At 39.4% G+C, this 24,671-nt stretch overlaps 2 protein-coding genes across 3 annotated transcripts in view; both read left to right on the top strand.

Moving 5' to 3' along the window:
* The first annotated feature begins 3,988 nt into the window (after nucleotides 1-3,988).
* On the top strand, nucleotides 3,989-6,981 carry abrab (actin binding Rho activating protein b). The gene is made up of 2 exons (XM_084919878.1): nucleotides 3,989-4,859; nucleotides 5,316-6,981. The coding sequence occupies exons 1-2, from the start codon at nucleotides 4,105-4,107 to the stop codon at nucleotides 5,797-5,799; spliced, it is 1,239 nt and encodes a 412-aa protein (XP_084776004.1). The 5' UTR covers nucleotides 3,989-4,104; the 3' UTR covers nucleotides 5,800-6,981.
* Nucleotides 6,982-12,353: 5,372 nt separating this feature from the next.
* The window catches only part of samd12 (sterile alpha motif domain containing 12), a 129,940-nt gene continuing 117,622 nt past the window's right edge, over nucleotides 12,354-24,671 (top strand). The window contains exon 1 of one of the 2 annotated variants that reach the window (XM_084920053.1): nucleotides 12,354-12,530. In XM_084920053.1, the coding sequence (XP_084776179.1) occupies nucleotides 12,518-12,530 (13 nt within the window). In that variant the 5' untranslated portion in view covers nucleotides 12,354-12,517. Of the gene's footprint in view, nucleotides 12,531-12,692; nucleotides 13,305-24,671 lie in introns of those variants that run through there. The other variant, XM_084920052.1, reaches the window with a different exon arrangement.

Below are 24,671 nucleotides of genomic sequence, written 5' to 3'. Positions count from 1 at the left end.
CTTGAAGTGTTGCTGCAATGATCAAATCAACATCCCAACATATAAATGATAGTGTGGATGTGGCTCTGGAGGAACAGCAGATCATCTGCAAATCAAAGGTTTGGTGGTTTGAGCCCCTGCTGCTGCAGTCTGTATGCCAAAGATCCTTGGCCCTGAGTTGCTCTTTGGAGTGTGAATATTAAATAGAAAGCACTTAGGTAGAAAAAAATAGAAAAAAGTGTGTGTGTGTGTTATATAAAGCACTTTGAGCCCACGAGTAGAAAAGTGCTATATAAGCATCATTCCATTTACAAAGTATGGTTATGACTGAAGTGTAACTTTGGTCAGGATTTGTTCACGGAGACATTTTCCCTTCATTTTTATTTATGGAGTAATTACCCCCATGTATCCAGGATGTTTTTTGTTTTTTTAATTTCCTGTCTTAGCCCTTTTTTTTTCAACTCTGTGACGTGTTCATGGTGCACGTGTAAAGTTGTAGTCCATCCAAGTGGTAAAAAAGTAAGTACAGTGAGAGGATAACACTCGGTTTCTTTGTTATCACTTTGATCTGCTCCATTTCTGGCTGACTGGCCAACAACATCACAGTCATGCGTATCCCACAGACTGGATGCACCATATATTTTGGCACTGCCCCCAACAGAGGCTGTCTGCGAACACGCTACCACGGCTCAAGGATAATTTCCCAATTAGTCCAGAGGATGTGATATCCATGTTTTCCAAAGAGAATTTTTTTAATTAATTTGACCACAGAGCAATTTTCCACCTCACCTCAGTCCAGAGAAGATGGCAGCATTTCTGGAGCATTTGTCAAAATTCTTGATATTTATAATCACCTCTGTAATATTTTTAACGTGTATAATTGAGCGATTTGTATATATTAGCGCTATTTCTTAAATCTGTAAACTCTGTAACATATTGTATTATTTAAATAGTTTAGTCTGTTACTGTTACTGTCTTGGAGCAACTGTAATTGCAAACTGCATTTGTGGATGACACAGCAAACTGCATTCACAGTGATTTCTAGAAGTGGTCCTAAGCCCATGCAGGGATTTCTATGTTTTTAATGCAGGGCTACCTGAGGGCCCCGAAGATCACAAGCATCCCACACTGATTTTCCGTGGTTCTCTGAAACTTTTGACGATATTTCGAACTGCAGATAATGAGATTCTCAGCGTCTTCACACATTTATGTCGAGGACCATTATTCTGAAATTGTTCCAGAATTCGCAAACAGTTTTCTGCAGATTGGTGAAGCTCTGCCCATGTTTACTCTGACTCTGCCTGTCTGTGATACCCTTTGATACCCAATCATGTTGCTGACTTGTTGCCAGTTAACCTACTTTTTTTTGTCTTTTGTTGCCCAACTTTTCGAGAAGTGCTATTATCATCAAATTCAAAATGAGCTAATATTTGTCATAGAAGCAAAATGTTTTATTGTGAATAAAATGTGGATTCAAGAGATTTACAAATCGTTTATTTGCGTTTTACAGAGCATCTCAACTTTTTTGGAATTGGAGTTTTATTGTGATAAATAATGCAAATTATAGTGAGTAAATTCAATATGCAGTGGAACTGGCTGTCTCCTTATTAGTAGAAAGGCCCTTTTTGCTCCGTGTGAAAATACTAAACACATAGGTAAGCTATTTGTAGCCTGATGCTTTGTGTACTGCTCCAACAATGAAGTCATAGTGACCTCCAGTGGTAGACAACCAAACTAAAAACTCCTTCTCCAAAATTAAACTTTAAACTCTTAAAAACCAAAATGAGCATTGCCTTGATTTTGACCAACTTTAATGTTTTAGCATGTTGGACTCCCTACAAGAAAATACAATTAACACAAAATAGAATGCAATTACATGTATAATAAAATGAAATAAAAGTATCAGTCAAAAAAGGCAAGACCATGTTGAATAGTACTGCAGTACTTTATATTTTGCAGTATGGCTATGTTCTGGGAACTGTTCACCTTTGTATGTAAATACATGAAGCCAAACAGAGGCAGGGAAAGCAGCACTGACACAATGCAGGGTACAGAACATGCAGACATCAGCTGATGCGTGCTGGCATGGAGAGCTTGAATTTCCTGTCTGCCTGCAAGACCAAACCACTTACTGAGTAAGCAGGGCATTCTCATCTTGTGCAAGTATCACATTCTTTACTGGGCAGAAGTGCCCTGTTTCTTATTTTCGCCTCATATTTCTCCTAAATTTAAACCCAAATTTAGTTTCAGCCAGACATTCATAGCTTTTATCTGAGGTCAGTTCTTTTTTAAATGTCGAGTTGTGGCTGTGTGTCATATAAAAACAAAGAAGCCCTGTGAGGTAAATTGTCTCAGGGTGATTTTTTTGTACCTAAAAATAACATTTATTGTTTGAAAACAAACTCTTTGGCAGTTTCTAGATAAGGAAGTGCTGCATGTTTTGTCAATGAAATACAGTCTGTTCATTAAAAGCATTAAAAATAATGCAGTTTTTTTGTTATTTTGGATTAAAATTAATATTGTGCTTGGATTTTCAAAGCATTTGTAAGTACAGATTTTATTTTAACCCCAGACTTGAAAGCATAGTGAGCCCGTTTGTCCTTATGGAGGAGCACTAGCCTTCCTCTCTGCACAGTTTGAAACTGTATATATTAACACGCTGAGTTGGTTTGAGAACATGTCCTCTGCTGATGCTCTCTGAGTCACTTCCACCCTCCATGACAGACTGCCAACAGATGCAACTTAATGCCTGTGTGCGTGTGTGTGTTCCAAGTCCTATTTATAAACAGGCCCCTTCCTCATCAGACATGCATATGTAAAATCAACACACATAAAACCATCTTCAAATAAAACACAGCTCTTAAAACAGGACTAAACACCCCTTAAGGCTTGCAGTATGTTTTGATGATATTGCTAACGTCAGAATACATGCCACTCTCCACTGAGTGAGATGAGATTTCCTTACCTCTGCATTGGAAGACTAAACCACTGCATGCGTAAGCAAGACATCCCAGTCTTCTGCAGGTATCATATTCTTTCCTGGTTGAAACTCCCCAGAGTTTCCTTTTGTTATACTTGTTCTTTTTCTTTATAACCAGTTTCTTAACTAGCTACAGTTAAAAGCTAGTCGAGTACACAATTAAGGTGCTGTATTTGTACTTTAAATTGAATATTTCTGTTTTCATGGTCATGAGAATTTGTATAATTATGACGAAGGAACTGACCTCCCAGCCCATTGTTCCTTCAGTGGTGCTAGTTTCAGTCATTATGCTAATGTACTGTTACATTTCTTTCCTTCTTACTTCATGCATCACTGTTGTCTTCAGAGGGTTAATCTGAAACGTTCCCTTAAAGCCCCACTATATGCAGTGAATACTGCAGCCCCTTGACCACAAAATATATTCAGACAGTTAAAGGGTAAAACGGAAAGCTTTATAGTAGCAAGGAAATCAGCAAATGGGCTCAGCAACTCTAAAGTTTCATAACACTGGCTAACATTAGCCACCATAACCTTGTGTTACACCAAAAATGTCAGCTTGTGGCAGTAAAGATGATACCATTAAAAGTGGGTTTAACTGCTTATGAGTTCAACGTATTCTTTGTAAGACTTTGTAAGACAGGTTTATACTTTTTATCAAGAGTCACAAGTACTTTAACCAAAAGGTTAGCAAAAGCTAGCAAAGCGAAGTAGAATATTGTGTAATGGTTGCAGATATCTCCCAGTATACATCATCATCATTAATATCTATGAAGCTGAACATGTTGAATGCATATAAAATGGTAAGTTTTTTGTCATTCTGTTTTGCACTTGTTCTAATTCAGAAACGTCTGGTCTACTGCCCTGTTCACCTCTAGTTACAAGTGCCTTAATCTGTGATGAAACATGAGTGCATGGGGGTGACCAGTGTCAGAGAAAGACGATCACGTTGGTAGCCTGGGATGACTCGAATACTTTCCACCATTAGGGTTTACGCTCCCCAGTTTGGAGCTGTGTGTGGGAGCAGGGAAACGGAGGCAACAAAGGTACAGCGAGTCAGGCAGAGGATATGAGTTCATTTTAGCAAATCTTACAGCTTACTTGTGAGGATTAATTGTGCCTGTATTTACAGACTAATAGAGACAATTATGTCAGACAAACACAATGGCCAAGCTTCCCAAAGGAAACCATTCAGCAACAAGAACATCAAGAAGCTCCGCACTATTAGCATGGTGTGCAACCTGGCAAGCAGCTGGCAGCAATGGGTGACAGAGAATGAGAACAAGCAGGCCAGCGAGCCAAGCGGCTGGGCTCCGTCTTCACTGGGTGGACCAGAGGAACCCAAAAAGAAGTGGGTTCCCAAGAAGCCTCAACCTGTTCAAACGCAGCAAATAGAAGCTTCTAAAGGTCTCGCAGCTCCACAAACAATGACATCAAAGACTGGTGAGGTTAAGACATCGGATGAGCCACCAGTGGCGTCTTTTATCAAGACAAAGCAAGTGGTGAAGACAGTGACCAGCAGCGCTCAGGAGAAGAGTGCAGGTATTGGGCTCCTGACAGAAAAAATCAAGAGGGAGCATCTCCCATCAGATGAGGAGATTGACAGACTGCTAAAGAAGAAAAACTCGCCCACCCGTCGGAGGAAGTGCTCCAACATGGTGTCATCGCTGACAAAAAGCTGGAAGCAGGTGGAGAATGAGCAGAAGCTTGTTAAAGAAGGAGGAGATCCAAGAGAGGGATTCACCTGTGGGCGTAAAGAGGACAGTGGGCCCCTCGAGGCAGATGTAGAGGGACTGGAAGTAGATAAAACATGCAGAACAAGCTTTTCAGAAGAAGCAGAGGAAAACAACTGTGAAGAAGACTCTGAGACAGCAGTGGGAATAAAAAGATCCTCAGTTCCAATGTAAGTAGTGTCACTAGGCTTCATTTTGCATTCAGAGTTAAGTTTTCAAAAAGAAAATGTTAAAGGGGAGTATAAAATGTTCACCAAATCAACTTCTATCCAACAAATTTCAAAAACTCAAACTCTCTTTACTTCTTTTCAATATTTAAGAAATAGAGAATTGAGCTGACAGACTGGATGTTTTCATTACACCACACAAAAACTTGCACACATTTATCATTTTTGTCTCCAACAATTACATTTAAAAGCAAGTAAAACCACAAGTTCTTTCTGTTGATTACTGAAACACTGTTTAGTTATACAGGTAACGTTCTCATTAAGATTACACCTTTCTTTTTCAAATCATATCTGGCCAAGAGAGAAGCAGAAATGATAACCAATATAACAATAAAAAACAGTACTGAGTGTCTTGTTCATTTTGTATTGACTTGTTGTGTCACTTGACATGCTTCACAGCTACAAAAAAGAAGCTGAGGATGCCAACAAGATCAACACGTTGTCCAAGAAATACAGCACCGTGGGAAATCTCAAGAGCCGCTGGCAGAATTGGGCCTCTGAGCACACAGTTAATCAGAAACTCAACCCCTTCAGTGAATACTTTGATTATGACTATTCCATGTCCCTCCGCCTCCAGAAAGGTCAGGAGGGCTACGGACGTCCAAAGGAGGGTAGTAAGACGGCAGAAAGGGCCAAACGTGCGGAGAAACATATCCACCGTGAAATAGACGACATGTGCTATGTGATCAGGACTATGGCCGATCCGGACCCAGATGGAAAGACCCGGGTCACATTTGGAGAACTGTTTGACAGATACGTTCGGATCTCTGACAAGGTGGTGGGGATTCTGATGAGAGCCAGGAAACATGGGAAAGTGGAGTTTGAGGGCGAGATGCTGTGGCAAGGCCAGGATGATGGAGTTATTATTACTCTTCTGGTGTGATATTAACACCTGGGTCAAAGTTGTTCTTGAAATCCTCTTACAGCTTCTTTGCTTGCACACTGGAATTTGAACCTGAAATAACCCCCGTCATTGTCAGACAGCGCTAAGAGGAGGATTTAAAATGCAGTTTGACCCAGGACTACTCGGTGGACACTTGCAGAACAATATCAAAAGGATACAAGCTGAGCTCGGCGGATGTGTCTCTCTACGGATTATCCAAAGAATACTTTTGCTGCTATTTTGGTAGATAGTTGACGACTCTTTCTGTCAGTGTTTGAGCTGTAGCTGTCTTACTCAGTGTTTTGAGAAATCTGCAGAGACTTAAAAGCTTTAAATCACAAGCGCTGAAGAGATAAAGTGTTGGGGTTTTGGTTCCTTAAAATCCATTCAGAGTAGCTTGCAGATTATCACAAGTGTCTCTTTTTCACTTCATGGTTTATGTTAATGAGATACTTGAGCATGTGTTAACGTACCAAATAATCAGCAGCTTTGCAGTATTCTGTACACTAAGTCAAACATGGGTTGGGTTTCGCTGCCTGAATACATGCAGCTCAGCTTTCATTGCGCTACACCAGACACAATGCAGTGGAACGCCACAGTACTTTAAAACACTGTGGCCTTTTAGACCACAGCTCTTTGAAATGGTATCGAAGGTTGACCAAGACTGCAAGGGAAAATGGGAAAACTCATTAAATTGGAGAAATCCACTTCATGAAAACCACCTGGCCAATACTGTGTAGGTCCTCAGTGACAGCTAATAGTCTTTAAGTCATTTCCACAAGACAGCTGTGGCTGCCCTGTGGGTTTTTTGCACTAAGACATGGCAGAAAACCTCCTGTGGGTTGCAGCAAAGGGTCTACTTTGATCAGGCTGTTGCTTGGGATCATTCTACAATCTGGGGAGTTCTGAGGCCTGGTGAGCACTTTGTCCTCTTTTAGTGTGTTGCTCGAGGTGCTTTTGCTGTAGTGTACTCTTACTATTAGAGGATGTGCTGGTACAAGATCACATTAGAACAGGATAATCAGTGTTAATCGCTTCAACTGTCAGTGGATTTACAGGAGTGCACAGCAGTAAAGTGTGAATAAGTCAAAATTAAAGTGCTGAAATGAACGAAATTATAGTTATAAGCTGGATTCCTAATCATACAGTAGCCTATGATGGCTTGCCGTATTCTGTGTTTTGTGATGCTTTTTGTCATGGGATTAAAAATAAAAAAGAAATGATAAAAATAAATGCTTGGATATGTTTACCAGTTAATCACTTACTAAGCTGAGGGCTGGACTGGCCTCCGGGAGCACCTGGACATTGTCTGATTGCCTGAGGGTCATTTTGGGCTGCAGTGAACATTCAGCTTCATCAGCAAGCAATTTACAGACTGAGCAGGGTCTGAGGATTACAAGCAACTCTCTCAGAGACAGACTGTGCACTTTCCTTTTGCAGTCTCCCTCCATCGCACAGGTGATGCACACAAAAGACACACACATAAGAAGCCCCACCACCCTCCCTCTCGCTTAGGCAGGTAATGTTACCAGGTAAACCATCTCTTGTTGAGATGACATCATACAATCTAGTAAGAGTGGTTAGTTGCCTGGATCCAGCCACTCTTACTGGATTGTATCATGTCATCTCAACAAGAACAAATTAAGTTGCTGAATTTCATTTGGATGCTACATGATTTAATTACGTTCACCATAGAAACATGGAATTATTTAGTTCAAATTACAAGTCTGGATCTTATGCATGTAACAACCACCCTATTTCATAACATTACTTAATATGAATACAACATGTACTACAGACATAAGTTACATTTCATTCATTCAACAAGATTATCATTGGTGTAACAAACAAATATTTTACTAGTTCATGTAACAAGACTGACTTTTGAAGTGTTTAAACAATATAAGATGGATTTAAATAAATTTAATTAGACTACCGTGGTACAAACATGTTGATTGAACAAAAATCAAATTAACTGAATGCTAATGTTAATATTATGTTAAACCTACACACATATATCGTGTTGACACAACACAACCAAGATGGATTAATATAACATGATTTGTTTAGATGGAATATAAGTGGCAAGATAAAATTACGTTCATCCAATTAATTATTTTTTTTGAGTGTAGTAGCACCTCTTAGTTGCCTGCTATAAACGAGACTAATATCGTGGTGAGTGGTGAGTGTGAAATGGGTTAAGCTGCATATGGTTAAATGATGAACTGAAACATCAGCCAGGTCCAATTTTTTGTAGATCTTTTTGATCAGTTTTATCACAAAAGTGTCCAAACAAAGTATTTTTACTACACAGTTGCTTATTAGTGTTATGGTTGATTCCGACTGTAACGCTGTAGTTACATTTTTTTAATGTCAACATTCTCTAATCTAGGTTTGAGAAGGCAGACATGCCCTTTTGCTACTCTCATCAGAAAAAGTCGATTACACCTTTCCATTCTGTTGTAAAAGTTAAATTTAAATATGTTCATAAATAGTAAATGAACCAAAAACCACAAGAAACAATGATGGATGACAAAGTAGCACAAAAAATGAACAAATAAAATGTGCAATAGTGATCGACGGCTGCTAAGGTGATATAGTCCTCTTTCAGGTTTTATTTTAGTCTTTGCTCGGGCTCCATGTCTTCCTCTTCCTTGTATGATTAAAAAAAAAACGTGCAGATTGGCTTTCCTTTCTATCAAATAGAACATTGTATTCTGACTGGAACTGTATGAACACCCTGACATGTCTGTCAAGAACACAGGATCACCATGAGACACCATGTAAGAGCTGATAACATAAACTCCCATTATGTAAAGCTCTTTAACTAAAATGATATTCTTTAAAATTCTAAATAGTAACTGTTTTCAAGGAAGCGTTCTTAACCAGATATCCATTAGTTCATTGCAGAGTGGCTGAACCCCAAGTGAATAGGAAAAGTCTGCACAAGCTTTTGGAGGTTTCAGACAATATCACTGCCAAACAAGGCCGAGTGGTGGTTAAGTAAAGTAGTGGTTAGTAAAATCAAGAACAACTAATAATCTGGTTCTGCAGGATTTTCAGTCATGCTCAGATTACTAACATGCTAACAATGAGAAACATGCCTAGCTGACATACTTTATAAATTTGAATGCCAGCTACTGCATATACTTATGCAACAGACCAGTGAAAACTTTTATCTCCAAATTCAAATGTGAGGCACTACAAATGTACACATGGTAGCCAGTTTCTTACTGTAAACTAGATAGTGCACTCACACAGCCTTCTTGAAACTCACATACAGACTTAAATCCCACTCAAGGACTGCTTTCAAGGACGTTTTCTTAACAGATTTCATGGAGCGATTTTGTAAAGTTTCAAACTTTGCTAGTAGAATCCAAGCAGCTATAAGAATCAGTCCATTTAACTAATTAGGACAAATCTGCATATAATTTTGAAGGTAGCACGCAATATCACTGCCGAGCAGCACCTAGGGATGGTTTGATAATATCGTATCGGAGACTAAAATGTATCTGTTTCCTGCTTATATATCTGTACTTACGGTAACTTTAGTCAAAAAGTGAAATCAACTGTGAAGTCTGCAGGTGTTCAATGTGAACACATTACATGCATGCAAACATGCTGTAACAGAAAATACCGCCCATCATTTGTATGTTGAAGCACTAAAGGGAGTATAAATGAACCAGGCTGCATCTTGCTGTAAACTGGAGAGTGTAGCTGCACAGTTTTGCCTAAACTTAGACGCACGTTTCAGTATTCGCGTCTTCATCTTTTTGACCTAAACAACCAAGCAGACAGGTGAGACCATTTTTACTATAATTACAATCAACACCAATTTTAAATAATTCTTAAATAATTAAATAGTTCTTTGTGTTCATGTTCACAGAATGCTTGTCGTTGTTGTCGTTGCGCTTCTTGTGGCTTCTGCTTCAGCTTCCTGTAAGTGGCTATGAGGTGTATCTGATATTTCAGCATTCAATTGTGTGTTTTTAAAGCATTTTAGGGATTTACAATTAAGTGACAAGCAATAATAATAAATTGTGCACTGTGTTCACAAAGTATGATCTGCTTCATCGCTGTCAAACAGATTCAGCTGCCTCATGACGTCTGTTTTCTCCTCCTTGCAGTCCAGCCTCAGTACTCTTTCTCCCCTTCTGTCGGGTCAGGAGGTGGCACCTAATTTGCTATCACTGAAGAAGATAGGATCACAGCTGTACGGGTCTGGGAAACCTACAGTGGCCACATCATAGGGTGAATATAAAAAAATAAAATAAAATCTAATCTTGTGGTATTAACACTGCTTTCATTCAAAATTAGCACAAAAGAGATAGGTCTATTGATCTATTGGTCATGAGAATGCAGCATATTAACCACCAGCAATTATCTTACATTGTCTTTGTCTGTGTCTCATTTATTTATCAGCATTCAGTTCCACTATGGCTGTTTTTGATCCAAACTACAACAACACTGCACACTGAGGACCGTAGCAGAGGGGTTGACTGTCATCATCTGTTCAGTTTTTGGACAAAAACTAAAGGCAGGAATTGCACTTTGCACAAAATTCTTTAGGGGTATTTTCATTAGTATCTAAAATGATAAAGTATCTACATGAAAATAAGTTATAATTACAATTTTTTCCTCTTATCCTTATAAAGTAGTTAACCTACTGCTTTTGCCTAATTGCACTCATCAGTGATCGAGAAAACGGGTGTTGATAACTGTAATTGTTTTCTTTTGACAATCTGTCATCTTTCTATTACTCACTGTGTACTTTTAATGCCATTATTCACCGTCCACCACACGACACGGGAATCGTATTGTATCCAACAAAAATACAACTACGTGTAAACTGGAAATTAGTCGATTTAATATGCTGGCTTGATGGAGTTGAATTCCTGTATCTTTAAATAAGAAAGCAATAAACATCTACTTAATGATGCATAGATCTTCTTTGAACAAAACGTTCCACTTTTACTAGAGTAGAGCCGCGAGACACATTATGGGACACAGCCTGGCTGAAGACTAAGCGAACAGGAAAATATTCAGTTAAAATAGAAATCTGAATATACTGAATGAAACTCGAATATATTTGATGAAAGTCAGATTATATTGAATGAAAGTCTGGATTTATTGAATGAAAACTGACGTTGCAAAGGCTCTGGCGCCATCTTGTGTTTAAGACGTATAATATTGTGTCGCTACAAGAAGTAGCTCAACAGGGGAGCAGCATTCCTAAGTAATGAAGACATAATTCTCTGGAAAATGCTTGTACTGTCGTAATTAGTACTAGTAACAGTAAAATATATATTAATTCCCCACTCTCCCACGAGGCTGTCTTTATCCTTCGAGCTTGGCTCCAGTTACCATGAGGACCACTGTTTCCTTCACCTCCACATCTTCTCCAGCTCCTTTCTCAGCCCTTGTTATTTCTCAAGTTTCTTATGTTCCTTCTTCTTAATATTGCGATCACTTGGTATAGCTACATCAATCACTACGGCCATCTTCCTCTGCTTGTCCACCACTACTATGTCTGGTGGCCTGTACCTGCATTGTTGTCTCAATAATCCACCTGTTAGTAGTAGCTGAACCTGATTAACAACCCCCTCTGCTACCTAAGTGACTAGATCAGTATCCCAAAAATTTGACTGACTTGATGCTATACTCTGATTAAAAAGGGTTTCTTTAGTTTTGTGATGACTGTTGTGATCACTGGACTGTAGTCACTGTAGGCAGTGTAGGGTTTATATTAATTTCTAAGATCTCTAATTTGGTGCTTTGATGATGTTGGTCAAGCACTGTCTAGCATGTCAATCTAAAATCTGTCATAGATATATCATTCACTCAAGAGATATGGTGACAGCACAGACCACCTGGATAGTGACAGATTGAGCTTAGGCTATAATAATAATAATAATAATAATAATAATAATAATAATAATAACAACAACAACAACAAAAGCATCTGATGTAACAATGGACTTGAAACAGATTTGGAAGGTGACAAAGGAGGTGCCACATCCAGTCATCAGGCCCCAGTGTGTGAAAGCTCCAGTGTTCTATCAGGATCCAGTAAGACAGACAGAGAGCTACAATGTAACTATCAGTGAAATTAACTCTTGATTGGTCTCTAGCTGCTACAGTAACAAAGTGGTGGGGTTGTGTTCAAACATTTGGCTCATAAACTACTGACCGAAGACCTGATTAGTTAAAAGGAGGAAGCAAATTATTTCTCCTGCGTAGACAACAGGATTTATCTTATATGTCAGCTCCTGGCTTCCATTGTGTAATTGTACCAAGCTTAAAATCTAGATCCAGTGGGCGTGCTTTCTCTCACATAATATTTAAGCTAATTTTTTATTTTATTTTATTTTTTACGCGTGTGTGTGTGTGTGTGTGTGTGTGTGTGTGTGTGTTCTGTCCTGCAGACTTTGATTTAATTGCGTTGAAATGTGCTGCGTACACAGACATTTGCCTCGCTGTTTCCAGCTACGGCTAAAACTGCTTTCTCTGCAAAACCCAGGAAACTTCCTCTTCCTTCCAGTAAGCGCTGAGCCTACACTTCCCAGAATCCTTTAAGGCGCGGCAGCAGCTGTGCGCTCCGGCTTGCCCGCAGCAAAGTGGTGATAACACACCAAACAAGGTACAATGAGCGAGCGTTGACTTTTACATTTCGTCTGCTCCCCTTTGCGAGTGATGCCCAAATCTGTGGAGTAGCACCATGGCCGTGGAAGGTAAGGCGCCTCACAATGCGCTGTCCACACCGGTGTGTCAGGCTTTTTGTGTCCTTTCTAATATTGCATACAATAGTATAGTTATCATATGAAAGGATTTACACGATTCAGCCAAGACACAGTCAGGTCAGCTGTGAAAGGCTGTGATTGGGTGATGTTGTAGCCTCTGGTCTGTCAGCGTTAGATGCGCCGTTTTGGTCATCTTCTCCGAGCCTATTATTACGCTGTACAATTGAATCAATGTACGGCTGGTATTCAGAGTGCTGATCCATGATCACACACCATAAAGCCTCGTGTTAACGCGCAGCCTCTTTCTGTATTTACATTGTGGCTGCCTGTGCGCCTCGACGTTGCTCTGCGATTGGAGCCCCGGTTAACAGGTCTGCGACCGAGGATCGCCGAAGTCCTTTTACACGGTCGCCTCGGCATTTTCTCTGGAGGATCCTGAATCACTTTTATGAGAGAACATTAAGATAAACCCATCTCTGCTAGGATTTATTCACGGGTCTTTTTCGTGATGCAACAGCGCGCCGTGTGAGCGCTCAACCTGTTCCACAAGAACAGTCTCTTAGAGGCTGCTCGCCTGTCAGCAGGTGGTGTGGCATGTGGACAGGGGTGGTCACCTGCCTCTCCCCGTGAGTGTCAATACACAGTTAGTTAAGGTGCTCGCTCCGGACGTTTGAGGTGAGGGAAGTGGCAGTCAGTGAGTCACAATGCTTGGCCAGTCTCCTCACCTTATCGGAGGCATCCTGTGGATCCAGAATCCAATGAGAGGTATGTCAGAGGCATGCTTTAAACGCATTGAGTGCAACCAGCTCTCTCGCTTGAGAGGGCTTCTCCAGTCCTTTGTTTGTGTATTTCCCCACGCAGGTATGTTTGGTATGACATTTCGAAGCGCTTGCATAGCCAAGATCAGGTTTTTTATGTGGGACGTTTGTGTGCACAGCCATGTCTGTGTGTTGTCTGACCTGAACCCGTCTCTCCTGTTTTCTTTGGTTTAAGTTATCTTAGTGAGGATACGGGTTTTTGTTTTTTTTTGTCCAGGATGTATGTTTAGTGGCATTGATAGCACAGATTAAACAGCGAGATGAGATAAATGCTGTCTGACTGCTGTTCCCTTCATTTTCTCTAATGTTAAGGTCCTGTTTAAGAGTTTAGTGAAGCATTTGTGCTTGCCTCTAGAGCTGTTGATCGTACTTCTCCCCTCATTGGTTAAACCTATTGTAAGGTTCAAGGCCGCTTTAAACCTTCTCAAGCTCTGTCGCTGGTGTTTGGCCCCCAGTCGAGAAATATGTTGCAGCCACGAAGTTGTCTTTACTGCTCCGATGATATTGCATCTTAATAGGGCAGATAGCTGAACAACAGGTATAGAGACGTCATCTGTTTCAAAGCATCTTAGATACAACCTTCCAGAATATTCCCCTGTATAGTTTCATTCATGCACCTCTTGAGATTCATCATTCAAAGCTGTAAGAGCAAGGCTGTCTGCAGATGCACTCTTTGTTCCAAAGCTGTGTAGTTTGTCTGTTGTCCAGTTTCATCCATTTCTTCAAGTAGCAATAGCATCACGTCCTCAGCCACACCACAGCTAAAAGTCATGACATCACTTCATTTTTCCCATCAAATGATTTAATGCTCCCAAAATAATCTTACAGGATTGGCACCTCTATAGGAGATAGTCTAACAAAATGTCACCACTTAAAGCTTGAGCAGTTCATGCAGCTATGGAATAACTCTTTGCATTTGAACATGATTCATTTACTTGTGTCACTCACATAGATGAATTATGAGTCACGTCCCTATTCACTGAAGCTGCAACAGCCACAATCTGAAAGAAAATCACACGCACACACAAACCAAGCTCGCACAAACTTTTCCAAACCTGTCAGAAACATCCTGCGGAGCCTTATGCTGAAGGTAAAATGTACTGATGCTACAGAAATACTGTGACTCAGAATAGAAGAAAGTAATATGGTATTCTCTTACTGATTCACTTTTTCCTTAAATTTAAGAGGGACATGTTTACTTTCATCTGACAGCTGTATTTTTCACATTAAAGACATAGAAAAAGGATCTTACATTGAACTTAGGAGGCTTTGGGTTTGTGATACCTGAGTGGGCTACAGCTTCGGGGTTTGGTTAGAGTGTCTTGTAATGTTTCAGTTATCTAGAATTGCATGATCCTAAAATTAAATTCACACTTTATTTCAAGGCCCAAAGAAGTAAAATAGTTCAACACCTGACAGTAAAGCAAAGATTCAGTCCAACATCAAAACATGACTGCAGATTTGCTTAGATTACCTGATTAATCATCCCACATATTTATGTGAGTAACCACAGAGGCACACACTTCAACTCTATAGTTATAATTGAATTCAGTTCAGTGTCATTTATATCGCACCAAATCACAACAATACTCGCTCAATACAATAGAGGCACACTCAACAATCACATGAGCAAGCATTTGGCGACAGAGGGGAGGAAAAACTCCCTTTTAACAGGAAGAATCCTCCAGAGAGGCGTGGCCGTGGAGTGAGGGGGAGGGAGACAGGACAAAAAACATGCTGTGGAACAGAGCCAGGGATGAATAATAACTAACTATTAAATGTTTAATCTGTAAGGACACATAAACGAGCGCCACTTCCTGTTTTTAATAACACTCACAAAGATGTATTTTTGCAGTTGAGTAGTTTTAATTTTGATGCTTTTAGCTCAGTTTTCTCCTCGTGATTCTAAACTTTTAATTAAGTAAGACTTTGTAGATGTTTTTATGACGTAGTATATTTTTATTTGTTGTTGTGTTATATTTGCTAAGCAAAGGGCACAAAACCTTTTTGAGTCCAAGCTCTCTATAGTCAAATTACTTGTCAAATGAAATAGTTTATTGTTGCAAAATTAATCAGTGACTATTTGTCTTTTTTTTTTTTTTTTTTTTTTTTTTTTTTTTGAATACAAGAGATTTTCCATGATTTTTTGTGTTTTGTTATTTTTAAAACAGAAAAGTTATATTGGTCAGGGTTCTATTTGAGCATTTTATATATTAAACCAGCGGTCCCCAACCTTTTTTGGCCATGGACCGGTTTATGTCTGACAATATTTTCACGGACCTGCTTTTAAGGTGTCGTGGATAAATACAACAAAACAAAACCAGTACCAGTACCAAAAAAATAAATAAAATTGATTCATAACACACAGGAAAAGACCCAGGGAAACCGAATTAACAATAAAAACGCTTAAAAAAAAATAACGATAAAAACCGATAAAACCCCCTGAAAACCATCAATTTGACACCCGAGCCTCAACTCTCGCAGCCCAGTACCAAACGACTCACGGACCGTGGGTTGGGGACCGCTGTATTAAACGATCAAACAGAAAATAAAAGTAAGGTTTGCATACAGTGCAGGTATATTAAATTGCATGTCCTGCTTTTGTTATTTCTCCTTCCTGTTTTGGTTTCTTATGCTCACTGATCTCTACTTCTAAATTTGCCACAGTTGGCTAAAAATGCCTCTCTCTCTTTTTTTATTTTTTTTTAGATCAGATCTAATTAAAACCGTTGTTTTCTCTGCAGTTATTGCTAAACTGTCCCCGCGGGTGGGACAAAGCTTGCGGTAGCATCATCACTTTTAATTTGAGATGTGATGAAAAAACATCACAACAACTCTGCTGTGTCACTGTGTTCTGTTCCAGTTCTCCACCAACCCTTCCAAGACAGAGAATATAGGTCAGATATTTAATAATTTATAAGCTATGAGAAGACAAAAAAGCTCTTTGGGAAATGAGGGCTTTCGAGACTGCCACCCCAGGACCCCACTGAGCTTTACTTTGAAAGGCACTTTTGATTAGCTGTGCTTAGCCGACTCAGTTTACACAAAATAACAAAGGAAGCACAAATGTTTGCAATGCTCTTTAATGATAAGCCAGCAAATAGTCTAGTTTACACTCGAGAGGAAGGTTTAATTAGGGTCTTTAAATGGTGTGAAATTTGATTATGGCTCCTTTTAAATGATCTGTTTAGGGGCCACTGTTTTCTTGTACAAGCACTGCTTTTTTTTTTTTTTTTAGCATAAAAAAATCTCTGCGTGTTGTTTTACAGTCTAGATGAAAAAAGTGAAATCTGAGAAAGAAGATGGTCATATATTTGACCATCACAAGCATGTTTCTGATACCCTCTGTGACACATATTAGATGCTGAGTAAGTGAGGGTGTGTTGATTGCTCAGAACAACTTGGAGATTGATGTACATGTGTACTGATTGCAATTTTCTTGTCCCATTCCAATTTCCAGTAATTTTTTTCTGAGTGATCTTCCGATGATGTTTTAACTTTTTAACAATTCATATTTTTCTTTCATAGACCTTTAACTGACAAAACAGAATGCGAGCAAAAGTCAACATTTCCTCAATGCAAAATGTTGTTAGCAAAATTTTAGGATCTTCTCTCGGTGAAGCAACTAAATATAAAGTGCTGTGCTACTGGAAAGAGCTACATATACTGTAATTAACTGAAGATGAACCTTTACCCGCTGATATATTTTACCTTAAGAAAATAAGCGCATGCAGCAGTCATATAACAAAACTAATCACAGGTACTTACTCCATTTTGCAGTATAACTTCACTAGGTAACAAAACATTGACCCGTTTCTCTTTTTCGCTTTGATCGTTCGCTCATATTGAGGCTGCTAGCTGCTGGCTAGCTTTGCGTCTGAATAGCTTTAGCTTTAGCCACTTTGGCTTTGTTAGCTTCTTCAAATTGGACATGTTCAGCTTAGGTTTGTTTTTAGGAAGATTTTCATACTTAGGGTTCCCCCTTGGTTTACTTTGGCAAACTTTGTGTATTCTACACTCAGACTGAGTACTGGCCACAGCCGTCATGCATGCTGCTTATAGCATGGCAGTAAGTATGTGCATGACTGCTTGCTATTGCATGAAACCAACCATCTCATCTGACATACATGAGGGTAACTGACCGGTCACTGGTCAGAGCCAAGACTGCTGGAAATTGTCAGATTCTGGTACCTGGCTGGTTGATCAGTGCATCTCTGGGATGTCTATTCTGACACGTAGTTAATTTGATAGGCACTGAGGTTATACTCCAGAAACTTGACACAGGATCCTTAGTGACGTAGCTTAAGATAATTTTCCCTGGGGCCCTTAGCACAGATGGAGACATCAAGTGACCTTGCTTCATAACAGCTTATGTAAACAAAGTCATGACTTAATGGGGGAAATTTATTTTAGCGTTCTGCTGACTAAAGGTTGTATCATAAATGTACTGGTACAATGACTGAGTGTGAAGCTAACCATCGTATGGAGGGTAGGGACGCAGTACTCTTAAAATATGAGTATAATAGTGTATTAGTGTCTGACTCATTTATTTATGTGACAGAAATTATGTTTCAAATGAAAGAAGAGACACGGAGAGAGAAGTTCAAATGCTGGCTCACTTTGGGTATGAAGCAGAGGGATTAGATGTGTGGGTGTTAATGTTGGACTGTTGGTTTGGGAACTTTACAGAAATGGTCACACGCACCCACATCAGAAAGGTGTGAGCACTTCTGAACAGCAGTTCTGATAGAAGACATTGGTGCCTTAAGGCCATGTTGGGACCAAAAATAGAATAGTGTCAAACTGAAAGTGTTGGCACAGGCGGTCGCCAATGCAGGAGGCCTCTTGCAAACCAAAACAATAACAGGGTTGTTAAGAAAATTAAATCTTGCTTAACATTTTCCACAGACCCTAACACAACTAAATCGAATAAGCTCAAGTAGATTAGCTTGTTTATTTATGTTACAGCATTTTTTAAAATCTGTTGTTTGCAAGCATCTGTTCAGAGCAGCGAGTCAGTGTAGCTGTGATAACTTTCCAGTGTATCTGATTAACCCTTCAGACCTGCTAGGTGATGTTTTATTCCCTCACTTGCAACTTCCCCATGTTGAAACTGTTTTATAAGATAACTCAGTTTTAAGATAATCTTGGGTAGATTTAAATTTTTATAGGACAGCATAGCAGTGTCTCCTACAGAATTTGATTATATCTGGTAGCGATCCGGTAGCACAATCAGGGTGAGAACACCACATAGTAAACGTCTTAATCATTCAGCCACCAGCATTCATTGTTATTATCAGCATGACAGAGGCTCTACATTTTTCCAGTGCTAACGTCATTATAATTTAACCAGGCAGGCTACTAAAAGGCTAACATGTGTCAGGACCATGAATTATGTGGACGTGTGCACGTACACACATATAGAAAGCAGCAAGAGCTGGACCCCAAGTCTAGTTGCAGTAGTGTTTACCCCTGTGGCTGAGGTTGTTCATTTCCCTTCTTTCTATTTGCCTCTATGCATCCAGCCTCCTTGATCTGCCCTGCCCTGCTCTGCCTGTCTGTGCACCCATTCAGAAAACTCATTTCAAATCCTTCCCCCGGATCTAGCCCAGGAATAGAATTAGGAGAATAAACATGTTTATTTGAGTCAGTGGAATGGGATTACATCTTAGTCAATTTAATAAGGAGCTACTACGTCGGACGAGGATCTTTCAAACCTTACTCAGCAGGAATAGGATTAAGATGACAGAAGATGCAGCAAATGTCGAGGGAGAGCAGTGTTGTGCAAATGTCCTCCTTTAGGTAGGTCTACAGCCATGTTTGATGTACCATACTAAAGTGCTGCTGCCTGGAGTTTAGCATAAGAGATAAGCAAAATTAAAAATAGAAAATTAAAGTATTGGTAGGCACAAACATGCCCTCAAGCAACTTGCACAAAGGAGACTTTCTCATTAACAGACTTGCAGAGATTTCCACTACTTCCATGGATTGATGTAAAGGGCAAGTACCTGAAAGAGTCTGTCTAACAAATGTCAATGGGTTATTCATTACAATTCTATTGGACCTGTCCCTGGTCTGAGTGCTTTAGCTGGCTCAGCTTGCATTGCTGTCTCTGACTGTCAGCTTGAGAGAAAGAAATCCAGGAGAAGGAAAGGCCAAGTGTGTCTGGTCTGGACACTTTCTTTTTCCGCAGCACTAGTTTATATTCCCTCAGTTTTACTAGAACGTGTTCTGTACAAGTAAAAGGACCAATTAAAAAAACACACAGAAAAAAAGGCAATGACTTTAATGTTAAACTAATAAAATATGGTATGTTTTCTTAATGCATTTTCTTATTTTGATTTCTTGGTAGTACCTCCGCAGTGTAGTGGTTGATAAATTCAGCTAACATCTAAAAGCCCCTTGTTTGAGACCAGGGGGAGACATAAATGCAGAGGGTTATGTCAGAAAGGGTATCTGGTGTAAAAATGTGTGCCAAATCAAGATATGTAGACGTATTCAACCTAAAGAAAAGTAGGGAAAGTGGACTAAAGTTTGGCTTACTGTTGTTGCAATTCACACTGGGTGTGCTTGTAGAGTTTTTTTCTCATGTTTAAAGACTATTGCAGCATCTTGCTCTCAGTCCTCTGGGAATCTTTGAGCTCCTGTACTGAGTATAGACACACTCATGTCTTCCACCTGGCCATGTTACAAAATCAAGAGGTGCACAACAAACCAAACCAAATTGACACTAACGTGTGAGCTAGGGATGCTGTGATACCATGGAATGTAGTAGTTGGTGCCAGTACCAGCAAAATTACACAATTTTCTATTCCTACAAAGTGAATATTCCATGTACCTAAATGTTGGTGACAGACTGTTTATTTGAAATGTCAACATTATATTTTGCATATCCAATATTAACGCTAATTCATGTAAACCATTGCAAACAATTTGGCCTACAGGGACTTAATGAATTTCACAATACAAGGCCATCTGTCTAAAAAATGGTAACATAAGAAGGATAATACTTTGAATTGATGTTAAATTGAAACTCATTCACCTTGAATTCTTTATTAAGTTTTGTATGCTGATCTTTTAGGTGCTTTGCTAAATTGGAAGTATTCTCTCGCTTGGCCTGAAATAAGCCAGAGAACATCACCCCTTGGCTATCCACCTGAAGCGCAAAGTACCATACCCAACTATGCTATTCATATCATATAGTCAGAGCAGCTGCGCTAGCTGCTTCTGGGTGTCCTCTTTTTCGTCTTCTTTTCTTCAGCAGACTAAAACACTTGGAGACATATGATGCCCCTGGTAGTTCTGGAAGAACTGCAGCATTTGTACATGAGCAGCATACTGTGCCTACAGTATATAAATTGAAAATATTGATTCTGGTGACTTCCATAGCATGAGTTTGACATTAACTAGGTGTTGTTTGGCTCACTTTACATCAAAAGGTACAATTGGCATCTTTCAGTTAAGTATATTAATAACAAATAAGCCTATTTTCACTTGGTAGAAATACTATATTAGTTAAGATATTAAGCCTGCATCTCATGAGGAAAATGAGGATGTGTGTTAATATTGTTTCTTGTTGCAGGAACAACTTGATTTGCTTTAGAAGTTTAAAGGGTACATCAGTACCATAGATCCAAAACAAAATATCCTAATTGCACTTAATAAATACATTAAAAAAATAATAATTTTCACATTATTTGCATGCCCAGTGTCACTTTTCAAACTACATTGTTTAACACAATGTATGTACAGATGATTGAAGAATAATAAAACTCGTTCTACAAAACTACATCCTTAGCATTTGAAAAAAATGATGTAACCATTAACCAGCTCTCTAATTTAAAAGCACCATTACAAATTGTAGTTTTTGTTCTATTCATATCTCTATTCCTATCACACCTGCATTAATACTTCCCTCTCATTGTGTTTAAAGTGTCATCTGTAGCCTCGGGATGCTTCATGGTACAGCTCAATCAACTTGAATCATGAGCCAAATGCTAATTCTGTTCTCAGAATTATAGCGATGAAAGGGAGAAAAAGTATCAATTTTCCACATTTAGAAGTGATGAATATGCAAATTAATGAAGACAATAATGTTGTTTTATGCAGATAGCTTCTGTCTAACCTCTGTGAAGGCCTTCTTAAAAATGCATTGTAAAAATACCTGGCTGATTGCATGGGTTCTTGTCCGTACCGCAAAACAGGGCAGAACAAAATTTACTGTATACAGTAACTTTATCGACCTTTATGAAGTGTGACCATCAGGGAAATTAAGCCCAGGGGAGGAGACAAATTTTGCTGAATGTCCCAGTCATTCTTTGCTTATTTCATCCTTGCAAAGCGCTCCCGGCCCTTTGTGCACTTCTCGTCTCTTTCCAAAAGGATGCCCTTTCTGCTTTTTGTGAATATTTGGCACCCCGGTGTGTCAAGTGCAAAAACTTGGCTTTGTGTCAGCTTCAGTCCCTGGTGACCATGAAGTCATCTGCGCTCCATTCTGCTGACTGATTGAAGCTGCTGATCTGAGAGTTTGGGTGTCACTGATGATATAGTGGGCACAGATGGAGAGTCATTGTCAGGTGAAGACAATCGTTATGTGGCGTTTTTAGTGCTGTGAAGCTGATTCTTTAAAGTTCTCTTAACGTGGAATAAACAGGAGCTTTGGTTCAGTTAGGAAGTGTGTGTGAATATGGCCCATAACAAGATGGATAACTGTAAAATTACATTTTTAAAATGCAACTTTTCTAGTAGTTGTACTTTCAGAAGTACTCTGTTAAACAATATGAGCAAAGGCAGATGGTAACAGAAACGCATCCTCCACTTACAGCAGTACTCCACAGTGAAGGCCAAAAATGGACAAAATGTTAATTGTAATTCAGTTGAAGTGTTTTGCAGGGGGGTGGCAACAGAGCTAATTAGAACACTACTAATTTAATCAGGCCGTTGAAGAACAGCAGTGTGCTGGGGTACAATGAGCTCAGAGAGACTCCATTGCTGAAAACATCAGGGGAGCACTTTTAGATGTGCCTTTCAGTGGGAAATTCAAATAGTTTTTTTTTAAATAGGTTAGATATAATGTCCTATAATTATCAATTAAAGGACTAAAATCCAGTGGTTAGCACTGTTGCCTCATAGCAAGAAAGTCCTGAGTTCAATTCCACCATCAGGCCGGGGTCTCTCTGTGTGGAGTTTGCATGTTTTCCCCGTGTTTGCGTGGGTTCTCCCCGGGTACTATGGCGTCCTCCCACAGTCCAAAGACATGCAGTTGGTGGGGTTAGTAGGTTAATTGGAAACTCTAAATTGCCCATGGATGTGAAAGCAGGAGTGAATGTGAGTGTGGCTGGTTGTCTCCTGTCTATGTGTTAGCCCTGCGACAGACTGGCGACCTGTCCAGGTTGTGCCCAGCTGGGATAGGCTCCAGGGAAGTGGATATGAACATCAGGCTGTCAAAGTGTTTGGCAAAGGTGGGTAGAGGTGGTGTTGTACCATAGAATCAGAAGGACAGACTTTTTCTCTTCAAGCGCCTTTCCAGTATTTAAATCTTCTATCTAGTTTTGTTTCTTGGGTTGTCTTTAATATCTGCATAGTAAACTGTATGAGTGTCGCGTGAGGCCTACATACAGTCATTCTGTCAAGTTAACATATGGCCACACAGAGCTGTAGTGTTGGGTTTCTTTCATTACCATGTTGGTTGACCAACCATGGCTTGATCGAATATGACTGGAACTAATGGAGAAATTGCATTGGTCACATCATGCCCGATGGCTGTTTAATCAGCCGGTTGCTCCTTAAAGCAGAAGAATGTAAACAGTTTGTGTCTCAATATGAATTCTGCTTTTTGAAGTGACACTGTGATACCGAATCATGACTCTGCATTGTAAGCACTATGTGTATCTTAAGGCAGTAAAAGCTAGTTGATATTGAAATATATTACACATATAAACATACGGTGTCTAGGATTGCTATATTGGTAAAGCAGCTTCAAACTTCTTCAAATAAAACAAGTGAAAGGTTCAAAGCATGTCTTGTATACCGTACCTGGTAACTGATGAGATTTGAGTCAAAAACTTTTGATATTAATATGTAATAGTTTCTGTTGTTTTGGGCAAATGGAGGAAGTTTGAGTTTCACTAAATATTAATAGTTGTTACTCAGTTCTAAATTAAGACACTCTATTTTTTCACCCTTTTACTGTCTGCCTTTGAAGCAGAGCATGCTAACAGCTTTATGCCTGGGATACAGGCATAAAGCAGCATCACAGCAAGCCAAAGTGAAAAGCAGTTATATTTAGCTCATATGTATTTGCAAAGTGGGTCAGTTCGGTCTGTCTTTTTCTTTCCAGCTCTGTCTCACTGACTCATTGTGTCTGTCTTTCGGATTTTTACTTTAAGTCTCCGTCCAACTTTTTTTTTTCCACTGTCTCTCAATCCATCATTCTCTCTCTCTTTTTATCCTCCCTCGCACTCTACACCTAAGAAATATTCAAAGCTGAGCACATCTGCGCCTGCTTGACACAGTCCCAAGCAGCCATGGCTGATGGAGCCCTGGGGTTGTAGAGGGCAGTCTATGAAGTCTGAATGCAGTTAACTTTTGATGGGATGTCAGGGTGAATTAAGAGCCCGTAGAGTCTAGCTGGCTGGCTAACTCATTACATGGTTTCACTTTGATAGTTAGTCATGCAGTCAATCCTCATTGTCTCAGCAGCTGACATATGAACATAACCACAGCCTTATGAGTGTGCATTAGCAAAATTAATGGCAATGATCCCAAAAAGCTTCTTTTAAGGCTGACTTAGTCATCTGAGTATCCTGTTTAAAATCCCATCTAATCATTTCAGAGTAGTGAGATTCTCTCTTTGCTTTCTACGTATTAAATGCACAGTTTATAAATTAAGCTGCATGGGGCTCTCTTAATCACAAAAATAACAAAAAGCATATTGAAATGAAATCACGAAGTAGCGTAGTTGTTGACCTCACCGCTGCTTATGGACGTCTGTTAATTGATCTCTGGGCTCCCCCAGAAAATAAGACAATATTTTCGATATATTTGCATTAAAATGACTGATAAATTTAAGAAATAAGGAATAGATATGAGAAACACCCTTCAACCATGTTAGGAGTGTTGATATTACATAGTTTGTCCAACAGAGGGCACTCTGCAACTGTAATTAGTGTTAATGTTTAGAGCGTAAACAAGTAATTCATGACTTGTTGTAAGTTCATTTTTGAACTCCATTGTCATATTTTCCCCAGTAAGAACTCTTAAATAACTCCTTACTAACCAATGTTTCGTGTGTCTGAAAGGGAAAAAATAAAAT

This window comes from Perissodus microlepis, chromosome 22 (assembly GCF_051167445.1).
Source record: "Perissodus microlepis isolate ML-2025 ecotype Zambia chromosome 22, ASM5116744v1, whole genome shotgun sequence".
Classification (NCBI taxonomy): Eukaryota; Metazoa; Chordata; class Actinopteri; order Cichliformes; family Cichlidae; genus Perissodus; species Perissodus microlepis.
The sequence above is the reverse complement of the archived record's forward strand: the minus strand, read 5'-3'. Positions and strand labels throughout refer to the sequence as shown.